The following is a 17,012-nucleotide window of genomic DNA, read 5'->3' as shown; positions in this document are numbered from 1 at the left end:
CTCATTTTATCCATTTTATTTAATCACCTGAATTTACAGTCTACAAACTTTTGTACGCAGCATCTTTCTAAATGTACACAATTTGTGCTCTGTATAACATTTACAACACTACAACATATGTCTTTTCTGGTCTTACAGTGACACAAACAAGAGGGTTATACTTATTGAGTGCTTGTGTGACAGTCAAACACATTTGAGAAGTTTTTCATGTTTATCCATAGATTTCAGCAAAGATTGGTTCAGGTCGGATGTTGTTAGGAGTTCTTCTCCAGGAACACTTTACAGCAACGTACACACTGTTCATATACCTGTTCAAAGTCTTTTTCGCTCCCCTAGGAGATAAAACAGAAAAAAGAAGGAATTCAATTAAGCCAAATACTGACAGCTGAAATATTGCATTCATCTGTCAGATTTATTTTCTTTTGGTAGCAAAAAACGGAAATATAGATTGTAATTCAATAAATCTTCAGATATGCGGGGCCCATCCAGTGGTGTGGTTTGAAAACACAAAGAACATAATAAAATGTCAGTTTCTGAATCATTAATTTGTTTTCAGCTCCCCCTGTGAGTGCCAAATTGTTGTTGTGGTGAAGCAAACCGTTTCCAGACTGATGCCATCTGGATTCAATTGTGCACTTACTCTGAGCACCAAACACAAACTCTGAAAAACAGTATTTTCCTCATTTAGAAATATAATGCCCAAAGCAGCAAAAGTACCACTGAAATTCTGGTTTTCTTGGTTCAAAGTTGTGGTTTTTTTTAAGATTATTTTTTGGGCTTTTTGGCCTTTAAATGATAGGACAGACTCAGCATGAAAGGGAAAGAGTGAGGGGATGACATGCAGCAAAGGGCAGAGACTGGAGTCGAACCCGCGTCCGCTGCGGTGAAGACACAGTCTCTATACATGGGGCACCCACTCTACCACCTGAGCTACTGGACGCCCCCAAGTTGTGTTTTATGGAAAAACTTGTCTAACAATTGGAAACTCAAACTTCTGTGCTGATGTTAAGGTGGTGTAATGTTTACTATCGTCACCATGTTAGTTTAGCCCTTCATCAACACAAAGTGTAGCAGAGGCTGTTATTATGTCACAACGTCATTCAACGTCAGTTCTGCAAGTATTCGCTCATTAATCAAAGTATTTAAATGTTGACCTGATGATAGCGTTAGATGAAAAGTCAGAAAACGTAATTCATTACGATTCACCCTCTGGAGAACACAAATGTCCGGACCAAATATCAAATAAATTCATCCAACAGTTGTTGAGGTTTATCAATAACAATAAAAACTGTCATGGTGGCACTTTGGTCAGGAGACCAACCAAGTCACTAGAATTCATCCTTTTGAATATATGTAATTTTATTACAGTTAATCTTATTGGGAAACATATCTAAATGGTGCTATCCCTCAAGTCATGCCAATAGCAAAGCTACAAACCACACATTTTTATAGTTTTAATGCAGAGAAAAACTGTTGAGAAGTTTATGATTGAGCTAACTGACCTGTTTGTATCTAAAGACTTTTTTGTCATATACATTTGATCCAGTCAGTTTTGGTTTCACATTAGAATCTCTATACTTGCAATTGATCGGTTTGTAGACGGGCACCTGTCTGCTCTTAATCCACCATCACTCTCTTACTCGACCGGACGCACATTACATACTGAGTTATTCCTTAAAGCAGCTACGTTCACCTTCTAACATAGCATGCCAGCACTTTCTGTCATTGATCTGGAAGTACGAACCACCCAAAGAATGTTAAAACACTAGAAATGAACCAGTATGGTTCAGTTTATGCTGGACTGCAGTCCAGCGGAAGTTACACACCTGTAATTTTGGTTTGGATCAAACTGGAAAGTCTGGCCAAACAAGGTAGCTGTGAAAGGGCCCACACTGCCAACCATGATAAGTAACAAGTTACAAACCTGGTTCTTTGGGTATTTAAAGGGAAGGTTGGGGATTTATAAAGTGGGGCTTTATGAGATAATACTTATGTATATCAGTGTATTACATACAGAAGCTGGCGGTGAGCATGCTCCCAGTTTTTATAAACAGACAGGGTGCACATTCCACAGGAGCTGACATCAAAACTTATTTAAGCCACTTTAAGAGCGGCGCACCCAAAAAATATAATATCTGTCTAAGTGGATGCTGTATTGAGAGTGTTTTCAATGTGAAGTTTCATTTCAGTCAGATCACGTAACAGCTGCCAACAAAACTTTCTAAGGTACTTAAGGGCTTTGGGGGCCTTTTGCAAGTTATTTTTGGGCACATTAAGCCAAAATAGTAACATAAGTCAATACTTACAATATATGAACATCAGAATAAATCTATAGCTGTTTGGGGCTCTTTTAGTTTGGTTGCCTACCTTGCCTCATGGTAAAGTCTGCCCCTTGTGTATTTCACCAGTGTTTCTGACCATGACTGGCAGCACCTTGGCTGTGTGATGCAATTAAGTCATGGCAGGTATAACGCTCAGGACCCAAAGAAGCGTAATATCAAGTGTGAATTTTGTTTGCATGGTTCTCCGGAAAGCTGTAATTAACAAGACTAAAGGAGAAGCAATCAGGCTGTTACCAAACATGCATGTTTTAAACGGACACTGCATTAGTCTTACTAAATGTTCAAGAAAACTTTTGTCTTCGTTTATCTGAACACATCAACAGTGATTGTCTCGCTCCTTTTCACTCATTTTGCTGTCAAGCCATGTGGTTGCTGACGAGGGACCACGATCACATACTGTCAAGCATCCAAACCACAGTGACTGCTAAAAGCATTCATTCACCCTCTTTTTTTTTTGGCAAAAAATAGCTACAAGTGGACATACTCGTGCTGATCGCCTCACAAAGAAGTGGTGTTCAAAGAGAAAATCTGAGACAAAATACCGGGAATGACTCCAGACACATCAACTGTGGAGCCTCGTTTCCCAGCCACATCACTAATAATTTGTTGACTCTTTCATGGTCGCACAAACTGTAACACAAAACTGCAGTTGTGTGCAAATACATGATTGTTAGGCCAACAGAGCTTTACTTGCTCATTTCCCACAAAGACCACAAAGGAAATTATTACTTTTGAGCTGCACTTTATAAAAATTGCACGTTTTAAAAATATCAAAAGTCTCAGCAACCCAAGTTAAGATTTTTTACATATTTATGACAAATTGGATGAAAAACCCACATGCATTTTTTTGTATGCACCACCACAAGCCTCCAGAAAAGCTTCAGTACTCCTTGTCAAGTCAGAACTCTACTGGTGTTCCTACTCAAGATATTCCCTCATTTATATTTACAACCTTTATTTAATTACGTAATATAACTGAGATCAAGATCTCTTCTGAGAGCTAGACCTGTGAGTACAGAAGATTAAAAAAACAAACAAAGAAGCACAGCCAGTTGGGATGTCAACGGATTAATTTACTGCTGAGAAAATTTTTGTCCTGTTAGACCTGTCTGTCTAATTTCACTACTTTTCAGTTTACTCCGTCTGGTTGGAGCTATTAAGTGGAGCAGCTCATTCAGTGATTACCACTAATGACACCATCTTGACCCAAAAGCATTGCTGTGGAAACAATTATAATTGATGTCTGGCTATTGAAAGCAAAATTAACCAGAACGGACTTCACTGATACAAACAGACACTTACAAACACAAACACTGCACTTCCTGCTGTGCGACTATTACGTAATGTTGATGGTTAAAGTATATATTGTGCAGCCCTAATTCACATCATTTTCATACTCACCTAACCATTTAATGAGACCCCGGTGGATGGGTGCATTTGCATTTGATATACCTCTTACTTTTTAATCAATTTTTCCCCCTTTAATTTGTCACACAACTGTATATTGGCAGTTTATCACCACTTATAAAACTTTCACAACTTTACTCCCCTCATGTTTCCCACTCATAACCCTCAAGAAGATAAAAACCAGCCAAGGACCCATGTACAAATCATTTGGCAGGACTTTTAACTGCAGAGAGCACGGAAGGAACAAAAGCGATGAGTGAACCATGGAGCGTGAAAAGGCAAACCAGAAATTACTTCTTTCAGCGATGTCCAAGCAAATCAAATATCAGCTGTGTAGCAGTAATTTATTGTTGTGCGCACTGAGCTAGAGGGGTTTAATAGCACATTGTTATGGTTAAAATTCAGTCATTTATCAAAAATTGCCGTTACACCATTACATTCCACTATGGTTTGTTTTGGTTGTTTCATGAAATGTGCCTAGACATGATCCAACTTCAACTCACTGAGACTAAATTGTCTCCAGAGCTATAACATGCACCTGAATACGGAAATGTAGTTTTGAACAAGTGCACATTTTTTCTTTGTTATTTCCAGACACAAGACAGTTTACATCCACCAGGCAACAAACAGATTTAAGTTAAGTTTTAAAGCCCTGAAAGCCTATTTTCTCAAACAGCTTCTTACTCTGAGTGAAGGGACCATACATGAACACAACCTTCCTGCCAGATTTCAAACTATTCAGCTTCATCTATGTAATAGATTGTCTGTATTTCTTACTAGTCATTTTCACTGGTTTAGACAGGATGGATCAGTTATGTCACGTACTTCTGTGCACCAATAAGAATTAAGTAAGACTGAATTCAAAATGTGATGACAGTTGTGAGGTTGTTTATGTTCCCAGGGCACTGTCAATCTGATCAAATCCAATCCTTGAAATTTGTTAGGAATAAGTTATGGGGCCAGTACACTTCACCAGAACAGAACCTCTCCCTGTAGTCCTCTTTTTTACTGTTGACAAAACTATTTCTGTCACTTTTCACATGAACAACTGGACGCAACACTATGGATGTCTTCCAGGAGATACTGTCTGAAAATATGCGCTGCTAGCCCCACATCTAACAACAATGCATCTCCTTCCCTCGCTGTAAAATCCAGCTATTTATCCAGCCTGCAAGTGTAGCCAGTTGCAACAACTGTGAGTGCTTTTGGTTTTCGAACGTGGTCAGAAAGCACGTTGGAAGAACAGGCTTTGATCAGTTACACCATAGGCCTTATTACGGATGCAATTAAGTTTAAAGTATCCAACAAGAGAATTTCCTTGAATACTTACATAATACGGATCTTTGATGATGAGCTGCTTCTGCGGGTCATATGAACCAAGAAGCTCAATCTTTGTATGGTCATTTTTCACAAGTCTTGCTTTCCTGTTCAACTCGCTGTGAAGACAAAAGAAAACACGTAATTACAGGAGAACAGAAAAAAAAAAATCAAAAATGTGTGCCATTTAACTATAAGGAATGTCTATCTATATGCCAAACTGTTGTGTTACATAATTTCAATAACAGACACAATACCAACAACCCCATAATAAACACAACCATGTGATTAACTTCCTCCCAAAGCACTAACAGACCAAAGTAATAAATGTGATTCTGGCAACATTTTAAGATAATGGAAACCTGTTACAACTAAATCTCAAACAACAGTGATAAAATTCTAAACTTCAGGAGGTAAAACAATAAGCACATTCGAGAAGACAACATCGAGATGGGTTTTGTCAAAAAAAAAACTGAACTTGGACCAAACAAAGTCTCTTTTTCTCATTCTGGTCAGCTTAACATTTTTGGTGAAAAAAACATGATGTGGGAGAGAAAGGGGAAAAACCTGCCCAGAGAGCAAAGACGAGGCATCCAAAGAACTCTGTAAGCTGCTTACAGATCAGATCTGCCATGGGCATGTGATCTCAAAATGATCCCTAAACGTTCAAAGTATCAAAAAATATCCCTCCCCCTGACCTTTGGAAAGAGCTTAAGAAAGGATATTGCTCATTAAAGGGAGGCATTCACCTACGAGTTAGTTATAACTCAGTGTTACCAACATGGAAAGGAGTAGCAAAGATCACTATAAAGACAGTTAGCAGGACAATCTAGTTTGACCCCTTTTAAAGCAAATGTTTTTTTGTTGTTTTTTTTTTTTTTTTATCAAAGGCACTTAACACATGACACCAGTGCTTTCAGCGACTCTACCTTCAAGCCACATTTCCAGAGATAATAAACACTGCTGCTAGTGTGGGCTTAAATAACAGTACCTCAGATTGCTCTCATCCATGCAGAGAATGTAGTCAAAGCTCATGAAATCGTCCTTGGTCACCTGGAAGTAAAGGAGAAATGAAGGGCAAAATAAATATTATCAGTGTGGTAATCCAGTTGGCTTTGGCCTTTTATGGTCCTTCAGAGGGTTCAATGTTATGAAGTAAAACTCAATAATTCCAATACATTAAAGAAAGTCCGGTCAGTGAAATACACACATAAATGTATAATCCTTTATAAAATCAAACCCTGAGTTTGATTTCTAAAACATTAGGGTCAACATTATTTAATTATAACTCTAGAAATTTTATAGAAGTTAGTACAGAGGTTTTCATTGTTAGTGGCGGAGTCTGCCATTCCTGCATTGGATTCCAATTGTCGTAACATGCACGAGGGATTCACAGGAAACGATGCGTGCAGACAATCAAGTGTTACAATATTTTACCTCGTAAGTTACAGACTCACACTGTGTCAGATCTGTTTTAAAGACTTCATGTGGATTTCATGACCTCTAGCGCTGCAGGATTTATAAGACCAGCTTTGAAAATGTTAATTGAGGGTGAAAATGTATTTAACATGTGTGTAGGATTTCAAGGATACACATAATCAGTTTGGGAGAGTAAAGCCACATGCATACTATACGTTTTGATTTTAAAACGCTGTTTTAAAACAAAATCTCTGCACACTAGCGCTTTAACACCATTTTAGAATAATTTCTGACCATATTTACACATGTGAAAATGCAGATCACATGACCATTCTGGGTATGCGTGTACTGGGAGGAACCTAACTGTCTACCTTACAGCTGGTTGCTTGGTTACAGAAAATACTATTTAGATGGCAAAAAGTAAAACCAGAGATTTCTTTGTGTAAACCAACGACACGGCAGAATTGTTACTGAAAGTAACATATAAGGCATATAATTAATACATACATTACATATAATTAAGCATTTTTAAGGGTTCCCTCACATTTTCATGGACAGAATTCCAAACTTAAGGACCTATATATATTTTCTTACCCGATTGCCCAGCACTTAAAATGTTCTATAACCCTGATGTAAATATTTACCTTTTTGTCTTCTTTTTTACTGTAACCTTGAATGTAAACATCCATTTTGTTCCTCAAGTGTTTTTTGATGTAGTGTCAAACCCACAGGTGTTGCCTTATTAACCGAAGCCAAAATCATAAGGATGGCAACTTCAACATGATTATGGATTTGCGGGGTTACGAAAGGGGTCTAAGCTGCACATGTGCAGTGGTGTTTATCTAAGCGTTCTTGGTGATGATTTAATGGAACAAACAGAAAGAGAAAAAAAACAGGCAGCACACTAAATATTTCTATGGGGGTTTGGAGAGTCAGTTTATAGGAGTGCCAGGATTGAGGCGAGGGCAGCAGGAGACGAATGAAAGAAGAGAGAAATAAAAAGCATGAATAAAACTCCTGTGATGCTCCAGATGTTGAGATACTGACACATTCAATCACAGAACAGCTGTCGTCATTCATGTATGGAGGAGTAAAGAGAGGGTTTCTGATTTCTGGAATATCTGTCTGACAGCGAGCTCGGGGGCTGTTACTGTAAATGAGGGATGAGCAGGGAGACAGACATAGCAAGTTCAATAAGTTCAAGATAAAACCCTGAGAAGAAGAGATTATATCGTAAAACTGTTCAGAAATAATCATTTACAGGCTTTTTTTATTGCAGACATGTTGACATATTTCAGTTAGAAAAGCACAGGTGTAAATAGTCAAATTATTGATGGCTGAATTCCATTGAGCTGGGTCGGTTTCAGGGTGCTGGTATTGTGTGTGCTCGCACACTGTCAGGCCTTACTGGGACACTTTGTAAATATTATTCGTAACATCTTTACTTTCCAAACTGTGACAAGATTTGTGGATGTGTTTTAGTTATTAAAAATACATTCATCCTAATAAGTAAAGGCTTGTGTGTAAACAGATGATGATGACTGTAGCAAATGCTGTTGAAAAGTGCACTCACTAGAGTGCAAATCTTATCTATTTTTGACAGCTGCAGAGCGTTGCACAGGCAGTGTATGCAATGTAGTGAGTATAAATGTATAATTGTATTTTTTTTACTCATTGCTGGACTTTTAATGGTATTAACTTTGTCCGTAAGCTACAGCACAACAATGCATGAAATAAAAACAATAAACGTGATTAAAAGGAGGCAAAAGAAATTCAGCTATTTAGCCAGCTTAATTACTTATAGTAGGAGCACAAATATAGTGGAAAAATGACCAAATTAACAAGATCTGCATATCTACAGAATCCTGCAGACAAAATGTGCCTCTTCTGAAACGCTCCACGTGTGATACCATGCCGTGCACTGGACAGAACAAAACCATGTTGCAACTTGGCAGCCGAAATGTGTTGTATGCGACTGGTGAAATTGACCCTCCTGAATACTTAGTTGAGATGGTGGCAAAATTCCAAATGACAAAAATGGTTGTGTTATTCATCTCCTATCATGCCTAACTTTAGTGGATTATAACATACAGATATGGAATTAATCTGATGATGCTCTGGTTAAAAATTAGACACATTTTTTCGATAGTTTTCAGTTTATGGCCCACAACAAAAGCCAAAACCTAGCCTTCAACAGGTTTGTTCTAAAGAGCCGAGCTGATTTCTGGACAATTTGCAGCCCCTTCCAGGTATGTTAAGAGTAAGAAATTCAGCAGTATATGATGGTATAAACCAGTCAATAAAACAGGTTTTTCATGTCTATGTGTTAACTGCCACAACCACAGGAGGTCCTCCAAAATGTAGTCATAAATGTGCAAAAAAATGTTGGCTGCTTGGTCCAGTAGTTTTCACAATTAGTTGCTGACAGTCAGATACAAACACACGTGTGCACACACGATTTCCTGTTGCTAGGGGAATAGCTGTGGTCCTCGTTTACTTCCTGTCAACTACTGCATTGACGTTCCAACAGGAAATACAAAGGGACTTATTCATAATGTTTACATTGTCACATTAGAAAAGTTCTATAGCAAACTGTACATTACAGTGTGCTATAAACCATTTATTTGTCCTGTTCTTTATATATAAAGAATAGTAAATATGGGGATTTGAAGTGTTACCAAATATTTAAATAGATTTCTATTTGAGATATTTATACTTCTTATACTTTTACATAGTGACATATGATCTATGACATCAAATGTCACATCTGTCTGTCCTGAGAGAGGGATCCCTCCTCAGTTGCTCTTCCTTCCTTTTCTCCCAGTTAAAGGGGAGTTTCCCCCCTGAAGAGACAGAGGGTCTCTCGTGCTAGTAAACCCCCCTGAGGCACATTTGTGATTTGTAGTACTGAGCTACATAAATAAATCTGACTTGAAAAATGACCAATCAAACCACCGCCTACAGCCCTTGGCTGTCTCTGGATTGTGTCATACTTTCACATTTTGGCAACAACTCAACGATAACACATAGATGTGCAAGACATCTAAATTTCAGCTAGATCTAATATCGGCTTGTCAATTTCTGATAAGGCGTTAAGCGAAACAAATTATTCGTGATGGGTCACTTTGGAGCATGTTTGCTCTATTAAATACTGGCAGCGCCATCAGGTCAGCAAAGTTCACTGAACACAAAAATTAGGAGTAAAAAGGAAAATATAGAGGGTGGGTGCAAAACCCAGTAACAGAAATGAGAAGGGCAATAAAGCAAAAGAGGAAAGAGAAAAAGCTTGTCAAAGCTCATTGTGTGGATTTGGCTGGGTATAAGCCAAGGGTTGAGCCTCCACATCCCCGCTTTGAGGAGATTAGATGAGGGTCTGACTGGTTTACAGAAAGACAAACCAATGAGACGGAAGATCTCAAGCACAGGGTGAAAACCCAGAATTCTCTCAGGGAAACATAAAAGAGTGTTTTAAGGGCACTGAGGATAAGCTAGCACAGCATAAGGCCCGAAGGCCATACATGGACAAACATCTTGGTGTAATTTCAGAACCGTTTCAGGATTCGAAACACATGCGATATGACAGTTCCTAGATTGGCTTCATAAATATTTCATACACACAGGTGTTGTTATTCGACATAGCAGTATAGACACAGGCCCGGCCAGCAAGTTCACTTTCACTGACAAACAAATACATAACAGATATTTCCAAAGTGATCCCAGATCAGAAAACCTGTTAAATGATGAAAAGGGTCATTTTGAACTGAAAAATCATTAAGTACTCTGGGCTCTTAAGCTTGATATACACATTTTAACTGCTATAGTCACACATGAAAGCAATTAAACGGGACTAAATATACTGTTGAAATTGAATATTTAGGGTAAAAGGTGTCTTCCCTGTAAGAATAGCTTTGTAGGTAAAGCTTAAATGTGGAGGTCTGATGCTTGTCACTAGATTAGCTGCAGTTCATATTTTGAGACATGGTTAAACCTTTGTTGTCTGGAACGAACCATGTGATCCCTTTAACCCTATTATTGTGTCCTCAGAAGTTTAACTTCCTGCCGAGTTCTGTAGATTTCACTGACCTGTCACAAGAGGTCACTGTATCTGAGGTTTACACCAAACCTGCTGCACATTGTTTACCTCAGTAAAAAGTAAAAGTAACTTTATTTAAAAGGAAATTTCTACTGTTTCTATCATTCTAAGACATAGTTTACATCTGTCATTGTGTATGCCATTATAAACTCATATCTCATATAATAATAAATACATTTTTGATGTGTTACATCTAAGAGTTCGTGGGGAAATAAGGGGAAAAAAAAAGATTGTCATTAAGTGAGAGACTGTTACATAAAACATTGCTTAACAAAATGTTCTCATACTGCACAAATGGTGAAATCTTTGCCCTATGTTAGAAACTATATTAGTTGTTCTCAGTTTTATGTTAAAAAACGGTTGTCTTGTTTTCATGAAGGTCTGATGATGCCAATTAATGGTAACTAGAAAGCGATATAAGTACAATCACAATTGCAGTGTATTCAAAACTACTCAGTCACCTACACTATGGAAACTGAAAAAGGGTAAATGCATATGAGGGTTTCCAACATATTAATTTATTTGTGGAGCCCACCATGATTAATGCTTCTGCCACCACAAAGACATTTTTTTTTTATTTTTTCAGAGCTGGACATTTCTTTAGGAGCATGGTTGAAATATGTATACCGTTTCTTATTTATATCACTGTCTGAGCGCAGAGCACACTATGGGCACAGATGGAGCAGCAGAGTGCCTGGCCCACAGAAAGTGAAACTGGACCATTAATTCTGCTGGGTCCAAGAGTTTGCATATACTCAAAACAGTTGCTCCTCCCATCCATCTATCTGGTCAGCACTAAAAAATCAATTATTCACCCTCTGAGTCACAAACTTCTACTGAGGAAAAAAACAACTCACAGAGAGCTTCGCTTGTGCTATGTTCACATACTAACAGAATTTAGAGAGGGGACACTGAATGATACAAAGCACGAGCACAAGACCAGAATATTACAATCTATTCAATCACTTAAAAGTATAAAAAGTAAAATGAAAAGTGCATATGAGACATCACAAATGTATTTATTGCAAAACCTATTCCAACTGCAGATAAATGGAGGCTTATAAATCAGATACTGACACTGGAATTCATGCACAAGTTAAGTGCAAAGACATAGAAATTTCAGTTCTACATAGCATTTTATTGTCAGGCAGATTGTTTGTCTGAAACTGAAAAACTGAAACATATTTTCTATTCTACCAATGGCAAAGAAAGAAAAGAAACTTGACATATGTCAGTATTGCACAGACTTGTGCTATTTGGCTTTTATCTGAATTGAAATTATTGGTGGGACCTTACATTGTTTTGACAGAGCTCAGTAAGCAGCTACAGGTTAAACCCCTATTTTAACCTGTATTAAACTTGAAAAAGCTAAAGTAAGCTTTTTTCAAGTCACATGCTAAGTGACAGAGCAACAGCACCTGGGTGTGTAGCAGGCATCCTCTTACCAACATCACACTCACAAACAGTCATGAATGAACCGAGCGGAGCCACGGGATATCTTGTACCTGTCGGGCCCTGTGGCTCGTCTCTATTCCATGACTCCTTAGGCAGGCCAGACCGCGGGCATCCGGTAAGCTGCCTATATTCCAGTCAGATGTGGCACCACTGTCTATGACCCACTGAAAAAACAGAGAACAAAAACTACTGCTAAGAGAGATGTAGAGGGTGGTCGTACCTGTCTGGCCACATGCTTCATGGGCACGCTATGACTCTTCATGCAGGCTTGGCCACGGTAGTCTGGAGGGTTTCCTATCTCATAGGTGGAGGTGGCAGCACTGTCTATCCTCCACTAGGCAGAGCAGGGCACGGGGGGACAATAACAGCAAAAAGTAAATCATACTCTCACATACATATATGTGGTAGGTGATACAAAATTTGCAGGGCAATGTTGTTCTTTTGAGGACAGGATTAGAAGTGAGACTCAACAGGTGGTTATTAGAACCATGAAACAACTCCTGCCCTCATTCATGATCCGCTGCTGCTGCTGGATTATTATGTATTATTAGGCCTGATAATGATTAATTACTTATTCTAGTTATCTAACTTTGGTATATACATCTTATATTAACCCTTTGAAAGCTCATTTACTGACTTTCTTCCAAAAACACGGCAATGAGCGACTTAACAAGAAATGGCACAAAAACCAATTAAAAAAATATATTAAAAAGTTACGACAAAATTACCTAAAAATAAACATAAAAAAAAAGAAAAGCCAAAATAAAAATAATTCAAAACAAAAACGGAAAAAAAATGTCTTTAAGTAAACATACATATATATTCTTGTAATATAATTTTACATTTATAATGACGAGAATTATGAGATTTTTTGCAATTATGGGACATTTCTTGCCAAGTGGTTCCTTACATCTTTCCCCATGTTTTTAAAAGAAACCAAACCAACTATTTTGTGGTTTAAGGTGTTTAAATGCTTGGTGTCTTAATGGTACATACAGCGGATGTTGCTCCAGGTTTTAAAGGATGACTTTGGTATTTTTAAACCTGGAGCCTATTTTCCCAGGTTTTCATGTCTAACAACAACAGTTTTTGAAAATTGGTCCAGTATTGTGGAAGAACGCTGTAACCAGCATCTGCAAACAAGCTGCACTTGCACTTGGGGCAACAGTACAATGTCAGCTTCAATACACTTAATGTGCCTGTTGCTACTAACTGTTTTTACTAGTGTCTAACAACATCATGGAATAGATCCCTGCAAAGATAGATCTTCTTGCTAAAGAGAAAGGTAATTTTTGTTTAACCAGAAACAGCCCTAAAATCTCCCAACCTGCCAGATTTCATATAAAAAACATTTTTCCATTTTTCATGAGTGAATTAAGGTTTTATTTCAACTAAACCAGAGCCAGTGATTGTTGAAATAGTGGGAAGACAAACCAGGATGACTTTCATCAGTTTTGCTTTGGTTCTGTTGACTGGAGACTTGTGGGTTTGGAGATAGCGATTTCAGGGCTGTTTCTGGTTACATAAAAAAGGTTTTAATCTATGGAAAAAAGGGCAGTGTTTCCCCTACAATGTTACAGGCCTGGAGCAATGCCAGGCCCCGAGACCCCACACTAGGCCTAACCATAACCTGCCCTACTCTGCCTCTGATTACCTAGTACTCTGTGCCTTTGTTGTTTAGATTGTGTTATAAAAGTGCTGTGGCTCTTTTCAAGACAGGGAAGTGTGTGTATGTGTGAGTGTATGGTGTAAGTGGTTGAGTGAAAGTGTGCAAGTGGGTGATGCAAGTGTCAGTGAATGCATCAGAGAATAGCAGTACATGTGGTCAGCATGGCAGTAAATGTGCAGTGTAAGTCACAGTTTTCAGTTAATAAATGTTGCTGCTTATCAAGACCAAGTGGAGCTCCCATGTGTTGATTTCCAGCTGCTGGTTAAAGTGACAGTCACAGACACAACAACAGCGGATCCTGTTAATTTTTAAAAATAAAACACCACGTGCAGCTTGTTTTGCTTTATGAAACCAACTCTGACAAGTTATGACATACGGACGTATGCACCTGTTGACAGTGATGTTGTTTTTATTCTCACTGCCATAAATAGAGAATTGCAGTTTAAATTACTGCTGCGGGAAACAGGCAAAGAGGGTTGTCGGTTAGCTATATGACCATAGTACTACCTTCCTTTAAAATAAAAATCTAATTCTGGCAGTGGCAAAAACAAGTGCTTTCAGTGGATATATATTTTAAGTGAGTGGTTACATTGTAGCCTGGCTCAATATTGGACCAGTCCTGTTAGTCACTTAAAAACATGAAAATTGGGTCCAAGTTGATGCCACTAACCAGGCGATGTATGAAAGTATCTTTTTTTTATCTGTGATCATTACCTAACTCTATCACTATAGATCAGGTTTTCTGTTGTTGTTTTTTTGTTTGTTTTTTTATCTGCTACCAGTACCTCGCGGTTTCTCACCATATTCAAATAAGCAATGGAAGCATGCTTTAAAAAATGGTCAGTAGTGATATACAGTACATGTTTTTTGTATATAAAAAGGTAATTTGCCAATGCTAACATCAGCAAGAATTGGCAGTAGATGTAATATTAGGTCAATACCAGTGACCTGTACTATATGTACTATGTTGTGCAGTGTGCAATGAATTAATAATAATGACATTACCTGATCAACAACTCCAGCATCTGTCGCCATCTTCCTGAAGACGGCTTCAGCGATGGGGGATCTGCAGATATTCCCTATTTAAAACCAAAAACACCATGACAAACTTGCATGTCATTTTTTAAAAGTTTAATTTATGAACAGTTTTACCATAAAAAGTAACACTTTAGGTATTCACCAAGACTATTAAAAGCAAAATCAATACACAGCATATGTAATATACATCGGGCAACAAATTAGCATGATACATTTAACACAGTGCAAAAAAATATTACATTATCTGTGTCCAAAAAACGCCACCACAAATGGAAATGTCCCACATGTATTGTTAAAAAACAAAGATCTCTCCATCTACTGATGAAAAACTCAAATCATATACAGTTAATCAGAACCTCAGATAAAGAAATGTTAATGATACATATGAAACAAATATTACAAATGAAACATATCTGTAGTTTGAAGAAATAGAATGCAAAAGACGCAGCCTATGTAAATTATATCCAAAACCATGGAACACACTAAACAATAGGGAAGCTAATTTCCTAAAAGTATTCTATAAGAAAACTAAAAACTTTTATATCCAGGGTGGAAATTAAGTTTTTTTGTCCACCTGCCACTGTGGCTGGTGGATGCCAAAACCTACCAGACATCCAGTCTTTTGTTTGTTTGTTTTTGTTTTTTTCCAGTTGTTCCATATCAGTTATGTAAAAAAAAAAAAAAAAAAAGGAAATAGGACACCGCCAACAAAACATAAGAAAAGCAAAAAGACAAAACCATGCAGGACAAACTATATTTACATATATACATATGGATATCGAACAAAATATCAAACAAAAATGTTTAACAAATTACAAATGTCCAGTGTTTTCTCAGCTTTGCTCTGTTTCAGTCCGTGTAATGTTTGGGTGTATTGTTCTATTTCTAGATTTTAGTTTTTGTATTTCGAGTTTCTTTTGAGTCCATTTACATTTATGAATGTAATATTTCCCACAAAACATAAATATATTCAAAATATTTTTTCCGACAATCAGTTCCAGCTTTATCAGGTGGCTGGTGGCTTCTCACAACCTGCAGTCATTAACTGATCCACGATTTTTGTCACACAAAACACACAAAAAACTGCAACTTTAGAACTAGATCAGAAAAAGCTACACAACTTTCCTTTAACAAAACAAACACTTCGCTGATCCTTTCAGTGATAAGAGTCACTGCGGATCTCCCGGTGGACTCTGATCGGTCATACACTGAGATCACTGTGTGAAACTTCCGGGACACTGTCAAGGTAGCATTACTCAGCATTTTTACAAAATAAGACTAAGATGTTTATCATCACTCTTGACTGGACACCAGCTGTGGCTCGGTGCAGCAAACTTATTTAAGTGTCTTGAGTGAAAGTTAATATAAATGTTCAAAGCAGCGACGCAGCTAGCCGAAACATTTTAGCTAACGCTTTTCTGTGAATCAAACAACACCTATAACGTTATAAATCGGCGCACTGGTTTTCTGTGATGTTTGCTACATACTGGCACAATCTATGAGGACTACATTAGTTTATTTGGGAAGAAATTACGTATCTTACCCAAGCAGACGAACAACACTGACTTCGTACCAGAGGCTGCCATGTTGTTATGAAGGGTCCTTGACGACGCGCAGATGGGGACCAAGTAGTGCCTGACCAAAACGCTTACAGTTCGGAAAAAATAAATAAATAAAATAAAGTAAAATGAAGATACTCCTACTAATAATGATAATCAATAATTACAATATTACTACTACTACTACTACTGCCACTACTACTACTACTACGACTAATGATAATAATAATACGTAGATAGATACTTAGCTTAAATAAATATATAAATCATAAAATATTACAGATTAAATAAATTATGTATTCCAACAATGCTGCAGATATGATGATCATTGTTTTTAAATGCCAAAATCTCACATTTGTTAAACTTGAGAGAAATCCCTCAAGCTTTTTAGAAAATGTGTAAAACTTGAAGTATTTTATCATTTTAAAACAGAGCAGATGGTCTAAATATTGGACACATTCTGTCAGTCTTTTGTCAAGCTTTCTCCACTAGCAATTCAAAAGGACTTCAGTTGGCTACCTTTTTCATAGCTATAACTGCTGATTATCTTGTAAATTAACTTTTAAACTGTATAGTAATTTTCATATCCATAAAGATAATGTGTGTACAATGTTGTATATATAATATATATATATAGATAGATATAGATAGGTATAGATATAGATATAGATACATATAGATAGATAGATAGATAGATAGATACATGGATAGAT

The 17,012-nt window shown here is 37.4% G+C and overlaps 1 protein-coding gene across 3 annotated transcripts; it reads right to left on the bottom strand.

Annotated features, from left to right (window-relative positions):
• Positions 1 to 16,339, bottom strand: acp1 (acid phosphatase 1). Of its 3 annotated transcripts, XM_042503406.1 has the most exons (7): positions 16,284 to 16,339; positions 14,708 to 14,781; positions 12,254 to 12,367; positions 12,084 to 12,197; positions 6,058 to 6,119; positions 5,080 to 5,185; positions 1 to 332 (listed from the first exon to the last, which is right to left on the bottom strand). In XM_042503406.1, exons 1-7 carry the CDS (start codon positions 16,324 to 16,326, stop codon positions 255 to 257), a joined length of 591 nt encoding a protein of 196 aa, XP_042359340.1. In that variant the 5' UTR covers positions 16,327 to 16,339; the 3' UTR covers positions 1 to 254. The 3 variants fall into 3 exon arrangements, with proteins under 3 accessions (XP_042359340.1, XP_042359338.1, XP_042359339.1); XM_042503404.1 differs by lacking the exon at positions 12,084 to 12,197; XM_042503405.1 differs by lacking the exon at positions 12,254 to 12,367.
• Between the last annotated feature and the right edge of the window lie 673 nt (positions 16,340 to 17,012).

Source organism: Plectropomus leopardus, chromosome 16 (assembly GCF_008729295.1).
Source record: "Plectropomus leopardus isolate mb chromosome 16, YSFRI_Pleo_2.0, whole genome shotgun sequence".
Taxonomy (NCBI): Eukaryota; Metazoa; Chordata; class Actinopteri; order Perciformes; family Serranidae; genus Plectropomus; species Plectropomus leopardus.
This window is presented reverse-complemented; position numbering and strand designations above follow the sequence as displayed.